The following is a 27,852-nucleotide window of genomic DNA, read 5'->3' as shown; positions in this document are numbered from 1 at the left end:
ATCCACAAATTAAATGATGTCCAAAAAGAATGGAGGAGTAGGCCCTGGTTCTGGAAAGACTCAGTGCAAGAGTATAGGGGAATTCCAGAACAGGGAAGTGGGAAGTGGTAGATGGAAGAATAGGGGAACGGAAGAGGGCTTATGGGACTTGCGGGGAGTGGGGACCCAGAAAAGGGGAAATCATTTGCAATGTAAATAAAAAAAATAAATAAAAATAAAAATGAAAAAAATTAAGTATCTAACATACTGGGGTTGTTTTAAAGCTCACCTTTTATAAAATACAAATTCTGTTATTTTGTGCTGTGTGTGCATGTGGTACTGGGAATGGAATATATGACCTTATAAATTATAGCAAGCATACAAGTAAAGGTTTTACTTTTCTAATCTCCAAGAAAGTTACCAGGCTGGCCTTGAACTTACTCTGAAGCTCAGATAGGTCCTGAACATATAATTTTCATATGTCATCCTCTGACGTACTGCGATAACAAGCCTTGTTATCAGCCCATCTTGGATTCTACTTTAATGTATGTATTCCACTGAACATTTTTGTGAAATGACAAGTTTCCATCAGAGATTCAAACTTAAATATAAAAATAAAATTCCAAATCTAAGATAATATTAATTGTTAATGATTTTGCCCTAAGAGTAATTTATTATATACGACAATAACTAGACAAGTTCAATATTCCTGGTAGTGAAATAATGTTCAAAAGATAGAAATGCTGATTTTTCTGGACTTAGTCATTATATAATGTACTGATCTATCAATCCATAATACTGCAACCCATAAATATGTACAAATGTGAAATGTTAATTAAAAATAGAGTAAATTATTACAGTACCATGAAACATCAGTGTGTTAACATTTTTTAAGAATAGTTTACGGTCATTATGTACTCTTACAGTGTTATGTAACCAATACCACAATCAATCTCTAATCACTTTCCCCTTATGATTTTCACATTTTATGTTTTTACCTCATCAGTAAGCTCTCTCCCAGAGTTGGATCTAGGTCTCTGAGGGCCCAACACTTCGCCTGCTACTGTCTGCACATCAGGTGCTTTTCCATTTTCCTAAAATTATAATTGTATAAACAGACATACTGGAACAATTTCTATAAATTTTAATTATTCATTATAATTAGCACTTCTATAAAATTCCACAAATCAGATAAAAGAGCCTACTGAAAATTTAAAGGACAGATTTTATTCCTTAATTATTCTCTACATGCTGAAAAACATTAGACACCAAAATTACTACTGCTCATGAAATCATGTGTTAGTAGTATTAAAAACAAATAAATGTTTTATTTGAATCCATCCAAAACAATAGTTCTCTATTAAGATTGTAATTAATCCAGGTCACATATAAATATTGCTAAAGAAGGGTTACGACAACTTCGTTAATATAAAAAGCTAGATAACAAATATGTTAAAAAGTTTACATACAGTTGCCATTAAATATTATTCTACATTAAAAATATTTTAAAAAGGCAAATATAAAATTCTACAAAAGCAGGCTGTTTGTGACCTCTACTATTGTTAGAAGATGGTAATGTCACATTTCCAGATCTGTTAAATCCCCCACCCTTCACCTCAGCTACTCTATAAATTATCATGAGTTCCAAAATTTGGCTGTGGTAAAATGTTATGCAATATTTTTGTATAGCCAACAGTCTAGTACATGAATTTTTTTTTATGTGTAGAAAAGGGAACTTATAACATTAAACACAGCAGCAACTATTTTTATAAATATCATAACCTGCCAGATATTTGGCATATAGTAGCACATTTCATTCTTGCAGAAAACCTTCAAGGTGGGTCATTTCCCCCTGTTAATCAGTGAGGCCTCTAAAAATCAGATGCTAAATAGCTAGCTAACCTCAATAAACTAGTTAGTAGCCAAGCTAGACATGGAAGTAAAGTGGTCAGGTGTCAGGGATAAAGAAATATTTGGCCTAGAGAAGAAAGAGAGTTTCAATAATTACATCAGCCAGTTATACAAAGTTTGAATTCTCCTATATCAAATATAACAATAATTCACCAACCTGGGCAGTAACTATTTTATCTCCACTGGTAGCACTTGCTAAATCGAGAGAAGGCTGGGAATCTCTACCTGTACTCTCTGAAGCCATAGTTGTAGTTAGCAGAGAATCAGATGTAATATTGTCTTTGGGTACTGAAATGATAATAAAACTAATAATATTAACAATAATAAGGACAATGACATTTATAACAGAACAATACTATTAACAATTATATATATATATATGTATATATATATACACACATGTGTACACACATGCCTATTCAAGCATGTGTATGTGCGCATGCGTGTGTACACACACACACACACACACACACACACACACACACACACATCAAGTGCTTTAACCTTTATTTAATTCTTGTAACAAGCCTGTAAGAGCAGTGGCTTTTTTAAAATAATAGAATGGAGTGTTTTCAAGGCATGGAAAGGGGAGGGGAGAGAGAGAGAGAGAGAGAGAGAGAGAGAGAGAGAGAGAGAGAGAGAGAGAGAGAGCGAAAGAGACACCGAGAGAGACCGAGACAGAGAGAAGAGGCCAGCCATGAGCATGTGGAGAAAGAGGGGGAAGGGGAATGGGAAGAGGGGGAGAGGAGCAAGAGCAAGAGCAAGAGCAAGAGCAAAACAGTGACTTTTATTACTCATTTTCTTTATTGAAAAGTCATGGTTCAAATGAATTATTTAATTTCTTCAAGATTAGAGTCTATACATGCAAAGATCTAGGATTTAAATTTAGATTATAAGCTTTTTAATCCCATTTTCTTTCTACCATTGCCATACAAATTCTTAGAAGGTAAAAGATATATGTAAGTCTAGAGTATGCCAAGATATTAAGTAATATTACCAATAGTTATTACCAATATAATACCTTCCGCCTTTTATCAACTTATTCAAGAAGTAATTTATATACCCTAGCTATCTGTGTTTTTTTCTTTAGCACAAACTGAAACAAAAGCAGAAAAGTTATCTAAGAATTATAACAAATGGCTATGCGTGGGAGGTGGAGGCAGAAGAATATCTGTAAGTTCAAGGGTAGCCTGGTGAACACAGTAAATTCCATGCTAGCCTGGATGACATAGAAAGGCCCACTCTTACTTCTCCCCAACCAAAAGCAGAAACATTAAAGTTTCAACTCTCATCTTTCCCAGAAAAAATATTTCTCAATTAATACTTGCCATCCAGATCAGGTGTTTTAAGAGCCTCAAACTCCAGTTCGCTTTTCTTTTTTCTTGGTGGTGGCGCAGGTCGAGATGGAGGTGGGGGTCTAGGAGGCGGGAAATTAGTCGGTGGGGGTGGACGTGCAGGAACAGGCTTCTTTGTACTGGCTACTATATCAGGTTCTGGAGTAAGGTGCCTTGGGGGTTTGGCAGGAGCCACTTCTTCCACAGCAGCAAAATCTTTATTAGATAAAGCATCCAAGGCTGCAGGATCTAGAACATCACCTTCTTTGACTTCCACTGCTTCCTTGTTCACCATTTCAGTTTCTAGTTCAGAAGCACCAAGCTGCTCAGCTGAGCTTACTTCAGTTAAATTATCAGTTTCATCTCCTGTCTTCTCACTCTTTTCACAGGTGTCATCAGAAGGAAAACATTTTTGTGTTTCTAGTTCAGTTTCGTCAGCTACATTCTGACTTTCTGCCTTTTCGGAACCTTGCTGTAGTTCATGCTCTATGGCTAACAGTCCAGGTATATTACTAAACTCTGTCCCAGCCACAGAAGGACCAGCTGTAGCTTGATCAGAAAGTCCTTTTCCTTTGGAATCCAAAGAGTCATCTTCCAATGGTAGTACTTTCTGACTTTCCTCAATAATACTTTCAATTATCTAATGAAAGGTCAAAAAGCAATTTTAAAACTAATGAAACTATTTACAATAACAAAATAATAGGTAATTCAGTATGTGTCAGGCAATGTCTATAACACTTCATTGAATTTAATATTGACAATAACCTATATGAAGTTTTACTTCTAATTTAATTTTACATATGAAGGAACTAAAGCATATATGGCCCAAATAATTTGTCCAAAGTTTTAGAGTGAGACAGTAGTAAAAGGAGCATAAACCCTGAAAGTTTGTTTCCAGAATCTATACCCTTAAACACTATAATAGAGAATCTATGTTAATATAGTCACACAAATTCAGTCAACCTTGTAAGGTGAAGTCATATATCTTCTCAGAAAGACTCCAAATGTCAAAAGTTCATTTGCATAGCGCTGCCACACTAGCTGCAACAACTCACTGCTACCTCTAGTTAACAAAATACACCTATGATAATATGTTTCAGTCTGAACTCAAGAGTATAGGAGATAAGAAAGCAGATTCAAGGCAATAAACATTCTTGAACAACTATAAGTAAAGTTTCATTACTCAGATGTAGGACAGACCCGTGAAAAGAGCTCAAGTCAGCTCACATTGCTCCTACTCCATTTCTCATATCTATGAGAAAAATACACACAGGCAATCTATATCCTCACATAATATTTAGAAGAAAATATATCTTCTACCCAGTCTTTTAAAAAATTATCAATTTTTATTTTATGTACATGAATGTCTATGTGAGGGTATTGGATCCCCTGGAACAGGAGTTACAGACCGTTGTGAGCTGCCATGTGGGTGCTAGCAATTGAACCCAGTGCTCTTAACCTCTGAGCCATCTCTCCAGCATGCATCTTCTACCCAGTGTTGTCATTACTAATGCATTAAATTCCCTTATCTACTCATCCTTCTACTTTGCCAACCGTGTATAATTTTTACTTTTTCAATTTCCTAGCTCCACTAAGTTAACAGAGTAGTCCCAGATCTATCTTGGTAGAACTGATAATTATTGCTGTTCAGTAAGATTCACATTGATTGCTCAGAATATTACAAGTAACAGTTTTTCTCTGTCTTAAAAGTTTTAGTAGTAGAAATTACCTCACTTTTTACCACATATAATATTAACTAAAGCTCAAAATGTTTATCATATTAGGTTTTAATCAGCATTGATGACTTCAATGATAACAAACGTCAGATAACAACATGTGTGAAAACAAATAAAATGGGTCATTGTAGAAGAGGGGGTGGAGAAAATCTAAGAGGCAGAGGCAGAAAATGACTACAAGGAAAATGACATCAGGATAAAGCAGGGCAACTAAAGTATGAACTCACAGTACTTGTGACACCATGTATAAGACCCATGTAGGCTCAAGTCAGACCAGATCCTAGCATGAAGAGAGGTTGTGGTATAAAGCTCCACACACCCCTGCAGAGAAGCTAGTGATATCTCTGTGGAGAGGAAGGATCAGTTTTCTCTAAGAGTGTGGCTCTAAGAGCTGATTATACTCCAACAGAAGACCACACATCCAAGAATATATGGGCAACAAAAATAGGATTTAATAGCTTTTTTTTAAACCAGAAGACAGAGTTTGATAGTAAAAAAGAGGTAGATTTGGGAGGAGTTAGGAAGGAGTGAATTTTTTGAAAACACATGCAATTCTCACAGAACTAATAATTTTTTGAAAGACTGTCTAAAATGTGAAGATAAAATGTCTAAAACTCAAGTGGGTACAATATAATTTTTAAAAAGCCTGGTAGCTACCTAGTATTTACTAGGTCCTGGGTTTCATCTTTAGTACCAGGGGAAAGGGATGCAGGTTTGGATGTAAATGGAAAAAAAGTCAAAAAAAGTACCCCAGCAGTTTTATAAGCTGAAGGGAAGTTAGGCACAGGAGAGAAAGATAACATAACAAAGTTTGAAAGTTCTAGAGAAAAAAGAAAAGAAAGCCTACAGTATGTCACCTTCAGTATATATAATCACAGAGGTCTCAGGAGATAGCTTGAATATTTCTTTTACAGACAAAGAATTCTGAGGTCAAATCATTAGGAAATTTGTCCAAATGCCCCACAGTTAGTAAAATGAAAGCCAAAACTTGAAATTCCACAAAATTTGTTGGATAGGGAAATAAGAATACTTAATTCTCAGCAAAGGATGATAATAAATAGAAATAATAAGATTTAAAACAAGTTTGCAAATAAGAGGAAGATATAGGAAAAGGGGGCTTTTTAGGCTTCTTAGCATTCTATGTCTACGTACAGAAGAAAACATGGGGATGCTGTATGGCCACAGTAAAAGCAAGGTTATTATAAAGGTTTGACATAATCACTGTGTGTCAAAAGAAAGGTTAGTACTGTGAGAATAAGGGGTCAAAATGAGGTTAAAAATCATGTCTTCCCTAATCTGTTCTATTCCTACTCTTCTCGGACTTTACCATTCACTATAGCATGAATAATATGATACACAGACTAAAACGGGTAGCTCTGCATAGTCACTTTACTCACACCGACCATTATTTCCATCAGACACATTTTTCATCCTGCTGATGACAGACTCCTACCATACCTATTTATGGTGCCAAACACTGTGATGTTCTGTGAATTTGGGAGCAAGGAAAGGGGGAAAAGAGAAAACAGAACTAAAAGCAACAAAGATGATGATACCAGTGTAGCCTAAACAACAAAAGCTCACTGCTTTCGAGGTAGTTTTTAAATGAAACCTATATACTTTAGTATGACACCGGCATTCTACATTACATAGACTTAATTAGACTCTTCAAACATTCTGCACATTACATAGACTTAATTAGACTCTTCAAACATTCTGCACATTACATAGACTTAGACTCTTCAAACATTCTGCATATTCCCCATTTCAAATCCATTGCTAATATCCTTCCTCTTTTAGCTCTGCCAACCAAAATATTATCTATTTATCAAAAAATCAGCTTACATGCTACATTCTTTATGAATTTACCTCTGTGCCTGCCATCAAATAGGAGATAGTTTCTTTTGGGGTACTTCTGATATTTTTTAATTTAGTTCAGCAATTATTACATTTATTTTCATCCAATTTCCATATTTTCTTTTGGGCATGTGGTTGTATAAAGGCTGGTCTCAAACTCCTGATATAGCTGTAGATAACCCCAGATCTTTCTGATTCTCTTGCCTCCACACCACAAATGCTGGGGTTACAAGCTTGTTCTACCATGTCTAGTTATGCTTATTCAAATCCCTCTACTAAAATGTAAGCAGGGTAAAATGTAGGCAGGGTAGTTAGTATTATACTCCTATAGTCTTTATTATTAATGAATGCTTAATTCATCTAAAAAAGGCTAGAACTTGAAAAGAGTATTATTGAGTCTCACTTTATGTCCCAGAGAATTTTCTCACTGCTTTTCTAGTTTCTATTTAAGCTCTGCTTCAAAACGCCTTTTGGGTATTAACTATAGACAGGATAAATTATAAGTATGAAACTGATTTTTTTAAAGGGAGAAATGAAAAACTGGCGTAGTGATAAACACTGTAATCCTAGCACTTGAGTAACTGAAACAGCAGGAGGAAGAAAGTGGCAAAAAATGAACAAGTTTCAACAGTAAAAATGGCTGAATGCAATTCCAAGGGTTTGGCAGAAGCATATTAATGATGTAGAAATATGAAGGACACATAAACATGGTAAGAATAAAAATTCTGCTGGGTAGTGAGACTGTATAAATTTAGGGAGATTTCTGTGAGTTTGAGGAGAGCCTAGCCTACAGAGTGAGTTTCAGGATAGCTAAGGCTACACAGCTGTCTCAACAACACCAAAACAAAACAAAAACCAAAGCAAAAAGAAAGAGAAAAAATACAAACAAGCCAGGATGTGGTGGAGCATGCCTTTAATCCCAGCACTCTGGGAGGCAGAGGCAGGCAGATTTCTAAGTTCGAGAACAGCCTGGTATACAGAGTGAGTTCCAGGACAGCCAGGGCTACAGAGAGAGACCCTGTCTCGAAAAAAAAGAAAAAAGAATACCAAAAAAAGCCAAACCAGAATAAAATGCAGAATATAAAATTCTATCTACAATGTTATCGAGAAGAAAATAAATGTATACAAATTGTTGAATACCAAAATTGAATCATGAAAAAAAATCAAAGAAACTGTTCTACTATAGAATTATGAGGTTTATTCCCAATTTTAAAAACAGTTCCATTTCTGTTCCATATGCTAATACATAAGAATATCTTTTCTCCCTCAATAACCTTTTCTATAGAAAAAAGCATGATCTGTGTTAAAATTCAGTCTGCAGTATTTACACATTTTAAAAGGGTAGACCAGCAGTTCTTCATTGACAGCCATTTTGCCCCCAATCCATACCATATATTTGGTAATGTTTGGAGATGTTTTCAGCTGTCATGATTAAAGCATGATGAGAACACTATTGGTGTCCACGTAGGTAGAAAAATTCTAGAATGTATAAGATAGTGGCTACTTCCCTTCACAAGAATGAATGTGAAGAGCACTAAAAATGGAGAAACTGCAAGGTAGAAAGGAATCTATTTTGCTGGGCACTAGAAACTTACTGGCTAGAACAATGCCAATGGACCAGAAAACATTCAAAACTTATTTAAGAAAATTAATACAAATATCTTTTCCTTTGGATGCTACACTGCTACTACAAACAGCCCCTTTTACAATGTTCTTGTTTTCCTCTCCTTTTAAAAAATATTTATTTATTTACAGACCAAACACTGTTCCCCCTTCCTGGTTCCCACTTCACAGAGTAAGCATGGTTGTCCTCTGAGAAATGACTGAAACAGATGCAGATACTGATAGCCAACCATTAGACTGAGGTCAGAGAACTGTATTGAAGAGTTACAGGAAAAGGATTGAAGGAGCTAAAGGAGATGGCAACCCCACAGGAAGACCAACAGTGTCAACTAACCCGGACCCCTGGGAGCTCCCAGAGACTAAGCCACCAACCAGAGCACGAATGGGATAGTCTGTGGCCCCTGCAACATATATAGCAGAAGACTGCCTTGCCTGTCCTCTGTGGGAGAGGATATGCATAATCCTGTAGAGACTTGATGCCCCAGGGAAGGGGGATGGAGGGGGGAAGCACCCTCTCAGGGCTGAACAGGGGAAGGGGGAGGGTGTGAAGAACTCTGGAAGGGGGTCTGGGAGGGAGACAACATTTGGAATGTAAATAAATAAAATAATTCTAGAAGGGAATATTAAAAAATAATAAAACAAAATTATTTACTTATTTATTTGCATTCCAAATGCTGAGCCCCCTCCCAGTCCCCTCTTCACAGAATCCCTCTTCCTTTCCCCCCCTCTCCTACACCTCTGAGAGTGTGCCCTCCCTGGTTTTCCCCCCACTGCTTTTTTTTTTAAGTTGTGTGTATGTATGCACTACATACAGATATCAGCTAAGGATATCCTGTGTCTTCCTCCCTCACTCTACCTTATTCATTAAGACAGGGTTTGTTGCTAAGCCTGAAGCTTACCTCCTTGCCTATAGGCCAGAAAACTCAATTAGAATCAACCTGTGTCCATCCTTGCACTCCTGAACATAAGCATATACAGTCATGACTAGCATTTTTATATAGGTTCTGGAAATTTGAACTCAGGTCCTCATGCTTAAACAGTAAGTGTTTTTGCTCACTGAGACATCTCCCAAACACTAAAATCTGTATCTCCTTTGTGAACTAACTTCTGGAGTTTCACAGGACTGATTATTTAAAAGATATTATGGACACGATAGCATAAGGTATTCCTGGTACCTCTTACTCCTAAAGATATCATAATTTGCTAAAATGAGCCTTTCAGTTTCTGTATTTTGTTGTTATTTTGAGATGAGCCTAACTATCCCTAGTTGTCCTCGAGCTTGCTATGTAGATCAGGCTAACCTAAAACTCATAGAGATCAGGCTACCTCTAACTCCTAAGTGCTGGTATTAAAAGTGTGCAGCTCCACATCTAGTCAGCTTCTGTAACTTGTAATAGTAAACTCAAGATTAGGAAAGCCTAAACCAGTAATTCTAACCATATTTTGTTGCTGGTGTTACTGTTTTGAGGTTTTCTTTTCCCCTTTGTAGGCCTGGTTGATCTGGCACTTACTAGGAAGATCACAGAGATTCTCCCTCACACTTGTTAAGATTAAAGGCTTGTGCCATAGTACTTAGCAGCCATATGAAACAAATGAACAAATAAACGTTTCAAGGATGAATTACCAAGTAGATGATATGACTTATAAAAAGGCCAATTTCCCTTGCACCATAAAGGTGACAGATGCAAAAACATTTCCTAAAACAATTAGTATGTGTATAGTAGTATGCTGAAACAATACTGAAACCATTCTATTTTAAATGTATCATATAAATTTGATGTCCTCTATGAACTAAAGTTGACATATCTTTCCAACCTTTTTAGATACATCTTGTCTCAATTCTTGTACAGGGGACTCATTTCCAGATTTGTTTGCTGTATTCTCTGTTTCCTGTTGAAAGGAAGAGAAGACCAAATGATGATATCCTTTATTTAAAAGATTGCTCAAAAAGGGTTTAAAGGGGGAAAATATAGCATTAATAAACCAAAGAAGACATGAGAATGTGCCTCAAAAACTAAAATAACAAAGTAATACTACTAATCACAGCAAAGAAATATACACAGATGGTATGCCACTGTGATTTGCATTAAATAAATAATAATCAGCAAATTTATAATTTTACATGTATAAATGTTAAAAATTGAGCCTAACTCTTAGCAAAGAAGGCATATTTTTATTTGATATATATATTAGTGTTCTGACTGCATGTGTTAGTGTGTATGAATATGTATATTCCTAAAATATAAGCTTCTCAGTCTCTATAATGTTACTTGTGTATATATTTTCATGGCTGATTACTTGGTATTGGATAACCAACTGGTACTCTTCTCTGTAAAAGAATATTTGTCCCATTTTCAGTATTTCTTAGTTTACTATAGTTCTTTATGTAGGGCAGAGTCTTGTGGAAAAGGAAGTATTTATTTATGTTTTTAAAGTTTGTGTATAACTGCTTTGTCTGAATATACATATATGTACTGTGTGCATGTATGATTCCCTGGAACTGGAGGACTAATAATTATGAGCTATCATATGCATGTTGAAAATCAACCTTGGGTTCACTGTGAGAACAAGCGCTCTTAACCACTGAGCCAACTTTACAGCTAGATATTAGCTAAAAATGTACAGAATACCTAGGGATATAATCCACAGAACTCAAAAAGTGTAACAAGCTGATAGACCCAAGTGAAGACTTCTCAATCCCACTTTGGAGGGAGAAGAAAGCAATCTTAGGTGGGAGGGGGAGAGGGAGAGAGGGAGGGAGAGAGGGAGAGAGGGAGAGAGGGAGAGAGGGAGAAAGAGAGGGAGGAAGCAAGAGAGGGACCTAGGTGGGAATGGGGACAGGGAGGGGAAGAGTGGAAGACGATCAGGTATTAGGTGTGGGGAAAGGACTGAAGCCCTGAGGGCCAGCATGAAGAAATGAAACAGGCAATCTCAGGATGTAGGAGGTGCGGGGAGACCCTCCAGAATATCATAGATCTGGGAGGTGAGAGACTCTCAGGACTCAAAGGGAAGGACATTAGATGAAATGCCCTACAGTGGGGAGAGGGAACTTATAGATGCCACCTCCAGCAGAAAAGACAGGACATCAACTGAAAGACCAAACAAGCAGCTGAGGGAGTCACTTACAGATAATTACACCCAACCAAAGGACAGAAGCCAGGGATCCCTGTGGTTGAATTAGGGAAAAGCTGGAAGAAGCTGAGGAGGAGGAGACCCGGCACTCTCAACCAGAAGTCTCTCAGACACTGGAACATCAACCAGGCAGCATACACCAGTTGATATGAGGCCCTCAACACATATACAGCAGAAGAGTGCCGGGTCTGTGTTCAGTAAGAGAAGATGCATCTAACCCTCAAGAGACTGGCAGCTCCAGGGAGTAGGGAGACTTTCCTCTAACCCCTATGTATCACGGTATCAGAAACATGCTTTCATAAAAGGCACAATTCATGATTCACTTCTCAGTCATCCATGCAGATATTATGCTCCACTTGTGCTGGCTAATAGAGTTGCTTATGCTTTCCCCGTGGCCTTTAATTATATCCAGAAAATCTGTTCTATTTCCTCCTCCCAGGAATATCCATGTGTCTTCCATCCAGTCTCTTTCTCTATACCTAATCTCTCTATTGCTACAGATTGAAGCTTGGTTATCATTTATGTAATGGTTAATATCCGCATATAAGTGGATACATGCCATATTTATCTTTCTGGGTCTAGGTTACCTCACTCAGTATGATTGGGCAGAGACAAGAGGATAAGGTGGTAATGGGGAAAAGAGATGTGGCTGAGGAAGGGAATTCCGAGAGAGAGAGATAGAACTGAAGTGCATATGGTGTTATAGAAACCTAGTGCAGTGGAGACTTCCTAAGAACATATGAAGGCAATCTTAATGAAGTTTCCAAATAATGAGGGAGACAGAGTTCCAACTAGCTGTCTTTTGTCAGCAAACAAAGCTTCCAGTAGCGGAACTAGATTATATCTGATTGAGTTGTTGGCCATCAAAATCCCCAAGCAACCCAGGCTGTTGCCACAACAATAGGTTGCTTTCCATAAACTGACAGCAAGGCTCCATTGCTGAAGCCAATACACACACAACTCACTGATCACAGAGAGATCAATCTGGTGCCTACATACAACCCTCACCCCTACCTTCTAGTGTCTTTGTATAGGAAGGTACTCTGCAGGTTACCAACGGTGGAACATAAAAGCCAACTCAGTCACAAAACCTTTGTTCTACAATACTGCCAGCAAATTATGTTAGGGAAATGGTAGCACAAAGCTTTCATGAATAACCAGTCAACATTTCATTTGACTTAAGGCCCACTCCATGAGATGAAACCTATATTCAACACTTCTTAGGTGATCAAGGAACAGAAGCCTGGGTTAAACCCAAATAATACTGGTTAAAAAGTAGTGATAAAATGACTCCTAATGATATTCTTCTATACTCATAATCAGTGCCTTATTCAGCCATCATCAGAGAACATTTCCTCTTTCAGCATATTGGAACAAATTCAGAGATTCACAAACATATATTATGTGGAGAAAAAGGCCTTACGACCCCCATCTCTAAGTGGGAGGTCTCCATCAAATTCCTCCACTCAAGGCTCAGGAAACCCCATAAAAGAGGAAGGAGAAAGAAACAAAACATTAAGTTAGGAGCCAGATATGGTATATCACACCTGTCACCTCAGTATTTCAGAGGCCAAAGCAGGGGGTTTGTTGGCAGTACAAGCCCAGCCTGGCTACACAGTTAAGTTCTTGGATAGATACAGAACATTAAGCTACAAATAGTAAATATATAAAAAAGAAATTCAGAAAAGACATCATGAAGTTGAAGGTGATCAGGAAAGTACATGGAAGTTTTGGGAGGAAAGAGAGAAATACTATAATTACAATCTCAAAATTAAAACTTGATAAGAAATAAATTCAGTAATTCTGTTGAATCCCAGTTTTTATTAGTGAAGAGGGGGATATTTAACAGAGATTAAAGCTACAAAAACTTTCATTTACTTTCTGCTAAGAAAATAAAGAAGAAACAATTCTTAATGGCTATCATATCCATCCTTTCATTTCTTTCAATGTTATTTCCATTGTCTCTTTGTCAGAGGCAGAATAATCTCAAATTCAAGGCTACCTTGGGCTACAGAGTGAGAACCTGTAACAAACAAACAAACAAACAAACACAAAACCCAACAAAAACACTAGTCAGAACAAGTGTGACATACAAAGTGACTCCTATGTCCTTTAAAATGTTAAAGGTTAGAATTCTTAATTTGCTATCTAAGACTCATCACAACTTACTCTATTTTTTTTTTTTTTGGCATTCTACCATGGAAGCTTCTACAAATGTCACACTAGTTAAATGTTTTGAACATTTCCAACAAATGTCATACCTTTACATATTAGTTCATACTAACTAATCATCTAACACAGTATCTTCATCTAACACAGTATCTCGCCAATGGTTCTCTACCTACCCATGCAATGCCCCAATTTCCTAACCTTAGCACAACTTCTTTCTTCTTTTTAAAAAGATTTTTATTTCTGAAGTTAACAGTCCTCTCATGGCTGCTATATTGTGTTCTCCTTCCTCCAACCTTCTTGCAACACTCACCATTTAGTAGTCTGTTCTACAAAACCGAGACCATTTATCCCTTTCCACAGATATCTATCCCACAAACCAGGACCTTTATTTGTACCATTTGAGATCACTGAAAATAAGAACCTGGAGAGAATTCAGTAGTGAAAGCACTCTGTTCTTTCCCCCAGGAGCAGAGTTCAACTATCTGCACCCACATTTGGGTGGCTCATAGCTGTCTGTAATGCTAACTCCACGGGATCCAATGCTCTCTTCTATCTTCTGTGTGGTATATACACACAAAGACACATAGACATATAAAATAAATATTTAAAAAGTATACCTTTAAATATGTCACATATACATAAAACATGCTCAGTGGCCTCAGTACTTGGACATCATGTGCTGCTAAGCAATGAAAATGAACACAATGCTGATAAATGCAACAAGTCTGATGTATTTCAATACTTTCAGCTAATTTCATAAGAGCATATACTATATAATTTTATTTATAGACTATTTTCAAAATGACAAAATTACAGAGAAGGAAAACAAATTTGAAAATGACATGGGTTGTTGGAAGCATGTTAAATATAAAGTGGTAGCACAAAACAGATGTTGATGACACAGTTCTGCATCTTGGTTGTGGTGGTTACACAGGTAAACACACAAAACTACAGACAGAAGATCATACATTCATATTGTACCATTGTCAAATTCTTGGCTTTGATACCGTTCTATGACTTAAGTTATAACCATTGGAGAAACTGGGTAAAGGATACACATGACCTCTTCATACTATTTTGTATGAGGACATTTAAACAAACAAACTATATGTGTGTGTGTGTGTGTGTGCGTGTATAACTTATAAACAAGTTTATGAAAATATTAAGTACAAAATACTTTTTATAAAATTCAAGAATTATGATAGATCCTCTCTAAACATTTAGTTTAAGAAAAATAGCTTTCAAGACTCTTTTTGCTTGCTTGTTTGTTTGTTTTAAGAAAGGGTTTCTCTGTATAGCCCTGGCTATCCTGGAACTCACTCTGTAGACCAGGCTGGCCTCTAACTCAGAAATCTGCCTGCCTCTGCCTCCCAAGTGCTGGGATTAAAGGCATGCACCACCACTGCCTGGCTCAAGTCTCTAATATATTATTATTTTCCTTTATAATCTCTCATTTCGAGAAATGATAGCCTAAATTATGTTTATCTTTACATTGCTTTCTTTCCAGTTTGACCACATTTGTTTCCTTTTTCATTCTTATTTGTTTGTTTGATATCTCATGTAGATCAAGATGACCTTAAGCTCACTATATAAACAAAAATGAGTTTGAATTTTTGATTTTCCTGACTTCACATCACTAGTGCTGTGCTTAGAGGCATGAACCATCAGTCCCAAATTTTTATAGGGTACGAAAGGAAGTGAATCGGGCAAATCCCATGATTATATTTGTAAATAATATATTCTTCTTTGTATGATTTTTGAACTTAATGGAATCACAATATATATATACTTTTCTGTGCCTTGTACCTCTAAAAAAAACACTCTGGTGTTTGATATTCACTTGGGGGTTTTTTTTGTATAATTAATTAAATTTTAATTCTTCAGAATGTTATACATAAATATACTACACACATGCATATATATGTGCAATAGAGAGCATGTTCAGGATTATATATATACAAAAGCATGTAATATCAATATATAAATATTTATGTGAAAGTAAATTTTCTTGATTATATTCTTGTACTTAATAAAGGTAAGTTTTAAGAAAGAGGATGTAGCTCAGTGATACAGCAGTTACCTAGCATGTGCTAGGCTCTAGATTTGATACCCAGAATCACAAAAACAAACCAAACTGTCTTCCAATGACATACTGTCACAATAGAAAATAACTTCACTTAGATATAAGGCTAAGATTAATTAAGTTTTATGTATACTAATCGCAAAACATGTGCCCATAAGAAATATGAACTTTTGGTTATTTTATACTTTTTTATCTTTTTTAAAACACTAGGGTCTGAACCTAAGACTTTGTATATACAAAGCAAGTAATCTATCATTAAATTATATACTTAGTCCTTTATAGTGTTCTTTTATTTTTAAGATTATAAATCAAATAAAAATTAATGAAATTCTAAAACTTATGTATATACCCTACCTTAAAGCACAATATTCACTTAGGTATTTATTAGATATATAATTAATTGGTAAATCAGAAGAGTTGAAGAAAATGTTTTTTAAAAAAGGTGACAAATACCTAAATCATTGAGAAAACACAACTCACCTTGAATGATAAAAGTCCAACTTTTCCTGGAGACCTGTTCAGAAACAAAAGAAGGTATTGAATAGAAGAAATAACACTTCTACATATTAATAAAGAGAAGCTCACATTTTATAACTAGGAATATATTTTGTTACCAGAAAGTCTAGTTTTTCTTTAATAAAATCTGGAAAACAGAAAAAAGCAGGGAAGAAAGCTAAAGCAATTATTTATAAGCTTACTATATATAATATGTAATATGCATAATATATGATATGTGATATATGATATGTGATACATAATCTATAATATGTAATATATATAATATAAGGAGCTTTTTCCATAAGAAACTGTGCAATTCCATGATAAACTTTCTCAAAATGACTTTACTAAATGTGAAATTGTGGGTTGAAATAAATTATAAAAACTTCAAATTTGGGGGATGTTTTTAGATTGCCATCCAGAACACCACACTAATTTATGTTAGAACTGGTTTAAGAATACCTATTTACCGTTGTCAAAAATAAGTACCATCTTTGCCAATTAGATACGTAAATATACGTATTATTTTTGTCTTACATTGCATTTCTTTGATTCTAACATCGTTCAAAACCTTCATATGCATTAGACATATTGATTTAGGAGAGAAACTCATTTTTGTTTTGACCTCAGTTTTTCTACTGAAACAAAACTCTACTCTTACCTAGGGCAAAATCAAATTCTACTGGTCTAAAGAAAAAAAAAGATGTAATGATAAAACTACTCTTCTTAAACTTCATATGTATTTATTTATTTACATCCCAAACTCAACCCCCAGAAACCCTGCCCTTTTCCTCTGAGAGTGGTAGGGGCCTCCTGGGTACCCCCCGACACCCTGGCATATCAAGTCTCTGTAAAAACAGGCTCACCCTCTCCCAATGAGGCCAGGCAAGACAGCTCTGTTGGGGAACAGATATCACAGCCAGGCTACAGCTTTACAGAGAGCCTCTGCTCCAGTTATTGGGGGTCTGACTCTTAATGACATTCTGCTATTCTCATAGATAGGTACCTTGTTCAAGCCATTATCAGAGAATCCTCCTAATAGGAACAAATACAGAGACTCACAGTCAGACATTATACAGAGAGTAGGAGAAGTTGAAACACTCAGTCCTAAATAGGATGTCTCTATCAAGTTCCTCTTCTCAGGCCTTAGGGAACCCCATAAATGAGAAAGCAAAGAGTGTAAGAGGCAGGGCCTTGTAAATCAATATGAGTAAAGCCCATATAAACTCACAGAGACTAAAGCAGCATACACAGGACCTGCACAGCTCTCCATAAGGTCCTCTACACTTATATTATGGCTTCAAATTCTGTTTTTTATGTGTTTTTATGGAATTTCTGAGTGGGCAAAACAGTCTGTAAGTCTCTGATTCTTATTGCTTCTCTTGGGCTCTTTCTATTGGCTTGTCCTTTCCAACTTTGATATGATAGTTTTTATTTTATCTTATATTTTATTTTGCTATATTTTAATTTTGTCCCTTAGAAGCCTGTTCCTTTCTAATGAGAGACAGAATGGGAGTGGATCTGAATGGGAGGGGAACTGGGGAGATACTGCGAGAAGTGGAGGGAGGAGAAACTATAATCAGGTTATATTACACAAGAAAAGAATCTATTTCAATAAGAGAAAAAGATTAATGAAAAATACTCTAACCTTAAACATAGACTACTTTAGATACAGTAATTTCAAAATAATTTCCCAATCCTAACCTTTTTGTTCTCTCCAAGTAAGAACAGTTTAATATTTGCTTCAACATACAATCAAACAAATATATTTATGGCTGCAAATTGTTTTACCTCAGGGCTACATGGCAACAGTAAATAATTAACATACCATTCCTGGATTTTGAAAAATAAAATGCAGTGATTACAGATGATACAACTTTGTGTTGAAAGGCAGCTTCAAAGCCAAACCCATTTAATTACACAATGTCTGGTGCAGACAAAAAAAAAAAAGAAGAAAAGAAAAACAGGTTTAAAGTCTAGGTGATTCTTCCTCTAAGTCATATTTAAAGGCAGACCCAAACTACCATATTCCTTATATACCAAATTTTGATGACGTTACTTCAGAAATCTTCAACATCTAATTAAAATTTAGTGGGAAACTAAATTACTTTTGAAGAACATTAAATTCCTTCATTGAACAAACACTTAGAGACTACCCCTAAGTGCCAGGACTAGAGATAAGAAGATGAAATAAATAATTGTAGTTACTAAGGTTGTTTAAAAAAAAAAACACAAAATTAGCTGTCATAAACAGTGTCCATTTAACAGTGTCTGGTCAATATAATTTTGTGTTAACAAAGGACAATTTCCAGAAATGAAAACAGGTTTTGTTTTCTTAAGAAAAGGACTTGCTACATAGTCCAAAGTCAAGATTTTCCTACCTCAGTCTCCTGATTTGTAGGATTAAGTGTGTGGCAAATTGACAGTTATTTGGTTCTCTAGTCAAATCTATATTGCTTTATAATAAAACCCTGCATATAGAAAGCTGGTTTGAACTGGGCGTATTCTAATTCCAAAGAAAGAAATAAAAATTGATTCTATATAAATAGATGTGTAAATCAAACAAGTATAATCAAACAAAAACAAAGACCCCCTCTGGGGAGGTGCAGACATTAAATAGACTTCTAAAAGCAAGAAAATTTAAGTTGTTTAAAATCAAGTCCAAAAACAAAATAACTAAACCCCATATGAAATAAAGAAGTAAGAAAATTTTGTTTATCTCAGGATCCTTACACCTAGAGAAATTTGCTCAGGTTCTTTAGCTGCCTGCATCCTCTAGGGAAAAAAAACAAAACTATACTTAGCTCTTGTATGCAATAGGTTTCTGGCTGTTGATTCACAGTATCTAAGTTATTGGCCAGTTGTTGACATTCATGGAGATATTCCAGATTATGCAGAGTAACTACTTCCTCTTGAGAGACAAGGGACATCAAAACAGTCTGTTAAGCAGGATAACTTTGCATGAACACTGTTCTATGATACCCTTTGTGTGTTATCATATCATCTAATGATTCAGTTTCTTAACCGTGCTGGTTTCTCCTCCCTAAAAGGGGGTACAAACCTTTACTTTGGACATAGTACATGACAGTTTCTCTAGCAACTTTGAATTGTTCCACATTTTTCCATGGTATTCTAGTAGCTAGCAGCAGTAAGGAGCCAGAAACGAATTTCTGGACACAAAAAGAGTGCTCTGCAACCTATAAAGCTCACTTAAGTGGGGAAAACACAGATTACACTGAGGTGGTGATTAAAATGAAGTATTACCAAAAGGTGTTATTATTAAACAAAAGCCTGATAACCCAAAACACTCATGTTTATAGCATACTTTAAATATAGCATTGTTAAGAGATTGGTGGGTAGCAAAATATTTCAAACAACTAAGATTTCTTCTGATTAGTTGACTTTGAAAGTATTTTTTAGTAGGGTAGTATGTAAGGCTAGAATTTTTTTGTTAAACATTTCTACTCTGTTTCTAGAACTTCAATGACTAGCAGAGAGTAAAGAAAAATACATTCAACTTGTAAATGACCTTTGTCATGTGCCAAAACGAAAAACAGAACAAGTCATTTCAATATGAAAAACAGCAAACAGGGACTGCAGAGATGGCTCACTGGTTAAGGGTGATTGTTCCTCTTACAGAAGACTCAGTTTAGGTCTCAGCACCTACTGGCTTGCAACTGCTGGTAACTCAAGCTCTAAGGGAGCCAACACAGTTTCTAGCCTCTGTGGGCAGTCACTTACACAGACATAAATAATAAATAAATCAATAGTAGTAAACATTATGATAAATATTCATTTCAAATTTTCCTAATAAGAGCTTTGTAAACAATGAAACAATGGCTATCATATATGACCAAACCATGTTTGCATGCTTGAACATTTTTAGTCCTCAAAAATTTCCTACTAATTATATTATTTTTCAGAGAACAAAAGTCTGACTTAGGTTAGACTCAGTCATTTAAATTCTATCTTTAAAACACAAGGGCTGCAATGTGACTTTAGGAAGCCTGACTCTAGGCTCCCAACCACTTTACAATATTGCCTCCTTTCTAGGCAAGGTCTTAAAACACTACAAAAGTTGTAGCCTCAAAGAACTCACTTCTCTGGAGATTTTACTTATGAATCTTTCCTTATTTCTTTCCCAGGTTATGACATGTCAATTAGGTATTTACTGTAGCTGTTAACAGCCAGTCAGAATTCAAAGGCTTAGACAGCTTTAGTCCAACTCAAGAAGCAGCACTAACTGCCTTCAGTGCATAGCAGCAGCTACTATACCTTTGTCTTCTAATGTTTTTAACATAAAATCTCAAAATTACCTTGTATATGAATATATGAATAAGCCTTGCAGTTTCAATATCTGTCATTTAGAAATAGCTCTTTAAAAAATACATGATTCCCCCTTAATTAGTATACATATTAGTATACTAATTATTAGTATACATATAATAAATGTTTTAATATAACTATTCCCTCCTGAAGCCACTAAACTACAGGGAATTTATTTACTTTCATGCCAAAGACTCTAGCCTTAGAAAAAATCTGTGTTTTATAGTTTTGTTTCTTCCTTACTTTAAGTGGTCAATTCTTATAGTTGGCTATGTTCCTATGCTTAAAAGCTTTCTTGCCCTTCTAACTTTTTTCTTATCTGTGCTGAACAGAGAAACCACATTTTTGAAAACTGTAATTGCATGGTCAAAGAAGAATAGAAATCTGGGATGCTGCCAAAAACATTTTATGTATGTGATTTTATTTTGCACTTTGTAGCAGCTTTTCAATCGTTCGAAGGTTTTTAAATGCTTATTTCTGATGCTCAGCTCTATCTGAGAATTATCATTAACCAAGAAGTAGCAACCAGATAAGTACATTACTAATCTTTAGTATCCTGGGACCACTCAGCCCTTCTTTGTATCTCAATCTCTGATTTGAAACTGAAGGTTACATTTAACATTTTAGAGTGAGCATAAAGTACTAACAAAACCTACTGAAATCAGGCTTAGGGATAGAAGGGAATAATAAAGGAGTAGATGTCAAAAACAAATGTTCTCCTTTTATTTCAACTATCAACTATGCATTATAGATATTTTCTCTAGTCTCTTATCTGTTTAGTATTTTGATCATGGGTCTTCTTTTTGCAGCTACTGTATTAGTAGCTACAATAAGAAAGTATTTTACTATCTGAATTATAGTCATTTTTTTAAAAAAATCACAAAACCTTAACACCTTCCTTTTGTGTTTTTGCAGAATATAGTAGTAGACATTATTTTTCTTTTTAAAATTTCTAATCTAATTTACTGAACAGGTTGTAAAACCAAATATGACTGCAATAAAAGGCATGGACATGTCAGCAAACAACATTTATCAATTCTCTTAGAGGTTAAGTTTGGAACTTACTAAACTTGACTTTTTAGTGTGGTAAGAACAGTCTTTATTTTTTAAAATAAAAATAATTTATTCCCCCAAAATTATACATGCCTAATGTACAGAAAGACTGAGTCAGTCTCTAGTACACCTCAGTTAATATAAGAGAAACAGATTATCATTTCAGAGATTTAGATATAACAATTAAGTTTTGCTTTTCATGGTTAGTGGGGAATAGGAAACACTTATTCACAGCTGGTGGAAGTACAAACTGGTGCAGCAACTATGGAAATCTATGTGGAAGTTCTGATAAAACTAAAAATAGATCTACCACATGATCTAACTACACCACTAATACATACATACGCACACACACACACACACACACACACACACACATGACTCCATAGCCTACTCTAGAGATACCTGGTCATTCAGGTCCCCTGTTCGTCTACTGAAAATAGCAAGGAAATGGAAACTGCCTAGATGTTCATAAGCAAATGAATAGATAACAAAAATATATTTACACAATTGAGATTTAGCTATAAAGAAAGATGAAATTATGATAGTCACACATAAATGAATAGAACTAGAAATAATCATTCTGAAATAGGTAGCCCAGATCCAGAAAGACAAAGGTCATGTTTTCTAACATTTGTGGATGCTCGATTTCAACCTTCAAATACTTGTGTTTCATTTGGAATGACGATAGAGATTATGAAATTACTAAGGAACCACAGGGAAGGACTTTCATATTAGGGGAGATGGAATGCACTAGTATAAAGAGTTAAAATGGTATAAAGAGTTAAAAAGAGTAAAATGTATATATACACAATTGAGTACTATTCAGCAATTAAAAACAATGAATTCATGATTTTTTTTTAGGCAAATGGATGGAACTGGAAAATATCATCCTAAGCAAGGTAACGCAATCACAAAAGAATACACATGGAATGCAATCATTGATAAGTGGATATTAATTAGCCCTGAAGCTCTGAATACTGAAGATACAATTAGCATATCAAATGATTCCCATGAAGAATGAAGAAGAGGGCCCTAACCCTGGAAAGGCTTGATCCAGCATTGTAGGGGAGTGCCAGGACAGAGAAATGGGAGGGGGAAAGATAGGAGAATGGATGGAGAGAAGAGGACTTATGGGACACATGGGGGAGGGGACTGGGAAAGGGGAAAGCTTTTAGAATGTAAACAAAGAATATAGAAAAATAAAAAAAGAATGGCTAAAAAAAGAGTTAAAATGGGATAATGGAATAGAAAAGATTAAATTGGCGTGGTAGAGCAGAAGAGGGGAATGGAGGGTGTGTAAGTAAGGAAAATAACACAAAAGACTTTTTAAAAGTCATAAGGAAAATTACTATTATAGAAGTTTCCTAATACACAATTTAAATGGATTTACACATTATAGGCTATTGTTCTTGCTCTTGGTTACCCTCCAGAATTTAACAATAAGACTGTGTTGCTGAAGATACCACATACTTTAGTTATAGAACATGGCGAAATCAAGCTGGTACTGACCTGGAAGCATCACCTATACTGGTTAAATTTCATATTGCTAAAGGTAACATGCATGCTTCCAGAAAAGTAATTATCAATTTTACACAGCTGTGAACCCTGGGAACTACAATATGAATGCCTGGCAAGACATGCCCACTGGTGCACAGAGGCATGAATATCGATGGAGCAAGCAGCCACTTTCTGATTGGATTTTGAAGTCCTGATCTACAAAGTAAAACCCATTTTGTTAGCCATTATCAGAGCTAGACAGGTCAGAAGCTCTAGAGGAGAACCTACCACTATTATTCTGCTAAAGTGACATAGCACTATATTGATTCCTAGTGACTCCAACTCACATTTTAACACATCATTCAACCCTCCTCTGAGAAACATCTACTGCAGTAGTTATTAACACAAAGACCACAACTAACCAAGGTACAGAGAATTTGAGACTGCAGAATGAAGAGCCATAAATGGAATACATACAGTACCCCTCCTACTACGGTTCAGGGATTACTGTGCAAAAAGGATCAGAAAGAGTTCATGAGCCAGAGGTGGTAGATGACTACACAAAAACAATGTCTTATAATCACAGTAGAGCAGCTGCATATATGAACTCACAGTGGTTGTGGCAACCTACACAAGATCTGTGCAAGCACAAGCCAGACAAAAGTCCAGCATGGAGAAGGTGATTTGTAACAAAGTCATTGAGCTGTTGGCAAACGTTAGCTGCTGCAGGAAGGAGCAGGAAGCTGCTCTCTAAGAGCACAACCCTTATAAGTCAAGCACACTGTAATGAAAAATCCACACATCTAAGAGTATTTGATATTCAATGGCCTTGGTGGGATTTAAAAAAAAAAAAAAAAACAGACACACAGTTGAGTGTATAAGGAAGAGTTAGGGAATGAATATGATTAAAACATGAAAAACTCCTGAAGAATTAATAAAAAATAGCATACTAACTACGACACTACAGACTATGAAGGAATTATAGCAATACTTTCTAAACTGTTTTAAAAAATTACTCTCATGGCAGAAACATTTTTTTAATGTTTGAAGGTATCATAAGAATTATCTCCAAGGCCAATGAGATTGCTCATGTGGTAGACACCCACATTTTAATTCTGAAGACCTTAGTTCAATCCCTAGGACTAATGTAAAGGTAGAAGGAGAGAACCAACTCCACAATGTTGTCATTTTACCTCCACATGTTTACTATGGCCTTCCTGAACACACTTATATACACACATTATGCACAAAATGTTTTTTTTTAAGAAAAAAAGGGATTCATTTCAAGAAGTGTCTAATCTTTTGTTATTCTGATATGATATTGTCATCTACATATGTGTTGATTCACATTTCGTTATCATGGGGAGGGGGAAACTGGGAAAGGGGAAAGCTTTTGGATTGTAAATACAGAATATAGAAAATAATATATATATATATATATATATATATAATAATAAAAAATCAAAAAAAAGGTTCAAGAGTGAAATGTTGATGATGAGAATTTAAGGATTTCTAATGTAGATAGCAGCAATATAAAGACAGAGTCCAAAGTAATCAGTCGTGCGTCCAACAGTTTGTTTTCTAATACTGGACTTTCAGACAACACTTACAAAGTATGGGTACCCGAGGGAATGTCTCCACAATGAGGTTTTTATTTTACATATTGTATAATAGGTTGTAAATGGATGATTTATATTCATATATATAATATTAAGTCTAGAAATGCACTGTTTTATAATACAAATGTTTTTGTGAAAAAAATAAAATAAAATAAAATCTATCTATTGCTTATTGATAGCATGGTGCTTGTTAAGCACTGGGTATAAAGCAGGGAAAAAAAGCAGACACTGCCCCTACCATCCTAGAACTTATGCTAAGGTCAAATACTTGGGTTGTTAAATTAGTGGTAGAGCACATACTGAGCGTGTTTGAGGTCCTAGGCTCAATTCCCTGCACAAATCAAGCATTACAAACCAACAAAGCCTACTTAGAACTAGGGAGGGTGTGAGTAGTTTCTTTGTTGTTTCCAACAAACCACCTAGTTGTCCAACTCACTTTAATAATTCTTATGACCCTTTTAGGCTTCACAAGGGGAGATACCCAGCTAGTTAAAACTTTATTTATTAAAGAATTATCTAGAAATAACACCAGATTCTTAAGCAAAGCCAGAGATTGGATACCAGATACTAAATAGTCAATATATCAATCTATAAGTAAAAGTCATAATTTTAGCCAATCAATAGGAGAGTACATAAGTTATAATCAGAGCTGAGTTTTGAACCTAAATCTGCAAATAACTATCTATATGGCAATAAAAATATTAGAAGGAGAATTTGCTATTTCATTATAAATATTTAGAATATACATAGAACTTGGAGAATAATATTATAAAGCTACATCATATATGCTGACCATGTTTAACAATGATAGATAACACCTCCATCTCTACTCTGCTATTAGATACTTTGATGCAAATGATACTATTTCCTTTTTAATCTATTAACCATTTCAATATGCATCTAAAATGATAAAGACTTCTCATTAAAACATAACCACAATATCATAAAATCTAACAAGTCCTAATTATTTATAGCACGCACCCAAATTTCTTAAGCTGTATCAATCTTTTTTTTAAATTAGGTATTTGGTTGAACAGGAATGTGTGTGTACACCAAGTATGTGTGTGTGTGTGGAGGTGAGAGGATAATTTGAAGTACTTAGTTCTTTCTTCCACTCAGGGACTGAACTCAGGTTGAGAGGCACTATCTTTTACCCACTGATAGATCAACTGAAATGTGTATTTAACCCAGAGGTTCCCCTTCTAATGTTTATTTCTTGTGATTCATGAGCAGAAGAAAGTTTGTTCATCTTGTATAAATTTACATGGTTTGAATTTTGTTGATTGTATCACCATGATATAACATAAGAAATATCATTTCCCTAGGGAAATTTGTTTTACTAAGTGCTCAGGAGTGATGCTTCACAACAGGTAGGTGTGATGCATAAATGGAACCTGGAGAGGCTGCAAGGACTACTTCAGTAATCCCAGGACCCTAAGAGGGCTGGTGGTCATGCCAGATAGGTGTCTGTCTCAGATGCGCAATGCCAGTTCCCATAGAGGGGACTGTCCAACTAATGCTCTACAGCCTAGGCTGTACTCAAAAGCCAAGGTTATCTGGGGAGTCACAGGGCCTGGTACTGTTTTGAACAGTGTGCTCTCTAGTTGTAGCTTGCTTTCTTTTTCCCTACAGGTAGGACAGACATCTCAGGATGAGGTCATAATTTGGTGAGGAGCCAGCTCTACTCTAATGATGTACTAAGGAATATTTCCTTTCTGTACATGCCAGAAAGCAGGCAGGATATTTCATAAAATGAGTTTTAGTCACATGTAAAACAGTGGGGTTCATTTAGTACCCTTTTCATAATGATAATTCTCCAGTTCAAAAATTTTCTTGGTATACAACTTTTGTCCTTTCATTTGTATTTTAATCAAACTATCCAAGGTAGCCTACTCTCTAATCCAATTTTGTCTTTACTGAAGAAGCTTATTTTCAGGTTGACAATGTTACTTGCAGTAGTAAAATCTGTATCACTGAAGCTTTCCCATTTGAGGATTAATTTATGTCAAACAGTTTTATTGTACTCCTTTTTGCCCCCTCATTCTTATATTGACAGATAAGCAGGCTTTCTGGATATTGCAATTCCAGGCGTCTTTACTTTGGTAAAGTCTGTAGATATCTCTGGAAGAAGACCTGAATGAAGCCCTCCTCCCATGGAGGTTGAAAGCACATCATAACAAATATGTCAAAGAAAAACATTCAGGGAGTCTGGAAAGATGGAATGGATACAATTCTCTGAAGAAAGTTGAATAGAAAAAGACTGAAGCAAAAGTGTAGGAAGTTTGGTACAGAGTGTCCTAAAGTTTCAAAAAATATGAAAAGATGGTTTTCTCTAATTTATGTTGTGGATGGGCCAGGTGTTGTTCTTGTGAGCCAAACCCTAATAAATAAAGGAGCTAATCACTGGGCAAGTAGGTGGGACCTCCAGGTTGGGCAGTTGAAGACAGGAAGCATGAGAGAGTTCCAGCTCTTTGGAACCAGGACAGGAGACAGATAAGTTGTAGCTGCTAGTTTCCTGGTTTCATGGTGGATCTGAAAGGATTCACCAACAGAGGGATCAGTTTTTAATAAAGGTTACAAGATTGGGGTTTAGTTGTGCCCAGAGATTGAGTTACCATTGTTTCTGAACTAAGTTTGTGTTGTGTTTTCCTTCACATGGCAACTTGTCTGGGTTCAGGAAAGAAAGGTATGGCGGCCAAGCATGGGTTTAGGGGGTTGGTATGGTAGAGACTGACCAGTGGGAACCTACTGAGCTGGGTGGAGAGATCATAGAGTTCAGAGTCAGAATCTCCTCAAGATCAAAACAGGTCAGCCATTGTCTGCCAGTGCCAGCAGCTGAGCCAGAGGCACAAGCACAGGAATGTGCCAGTTCTACTTTTTTAATATTTTCCCCAACAAATTTATACTCATAACAAGAACAACCAAAAGAGAATAAAATGCAGGTTTGCTTACATGTGAATCATTTCTTCAAAGAAACTTGGACCCATAACAATCAAGAATAAAGTTCTGGGCTGTTTTAAAGTTCAGCT

General features: G+C 35.7%; 1 protein-coding gene across 3 annotated transcripts in view; it reads right to left on the bottom strand.

Annotated features, from left to right (window-relative positions):
* The window catches only part of Wdr44 (WD repeat domain 44), a 126,336-nt gene that overhangs the window by 72,155 nt on the left and 26,329 nt on the right, over positions 1-27,852 (bottom strand). For 2 of the 3 annotated variants that reach the window (XM_052171002.1, XM_052171001.1), the window contains exons 3-7: positions 16,308-16,341; positions 10,256-10,330; positions 3,219-3,864; positions 2,048-2,178; positions 978-1,073 (exon numbers count right to left, since the gene is read on the bottom strand). In XM_052171002.1, coding sequence (XP_052026962.1) covers positions 978-1,073; positions 2,048-2,178; positions 3,219-3,864; positions 10,256-10,330; positions 16,308-16,341 — 982 coding nt within the window. The remainder of the gene's footprint in view (positions 1-977; positions 1,074-2,047; positions 2,179-3,218; positions 3,865-10,255; positions 10,331-16,307; positions 16,342-27,852) is intronic. The other variant, XM_052171003.1, reaches the window with a different exon arrangement.

Source organism: Apodemus sylvaticus, chromosome X, assembly GCF_947179515.1.
Source record: "Apodemus sylvaticus chromosome X, mApoSyl1.1, whole genome shotgun sequence".
NCBI lineage: Eukaryota > Metazoa > Chordata > Mammalia > Rodentia > Muridae > Apodemus > Apodemus sylvaticus.
Note: the sequence above shows the minus strand (reverse complement) of the source record. Positions and strands in the feature narration are given on the sequence as shown.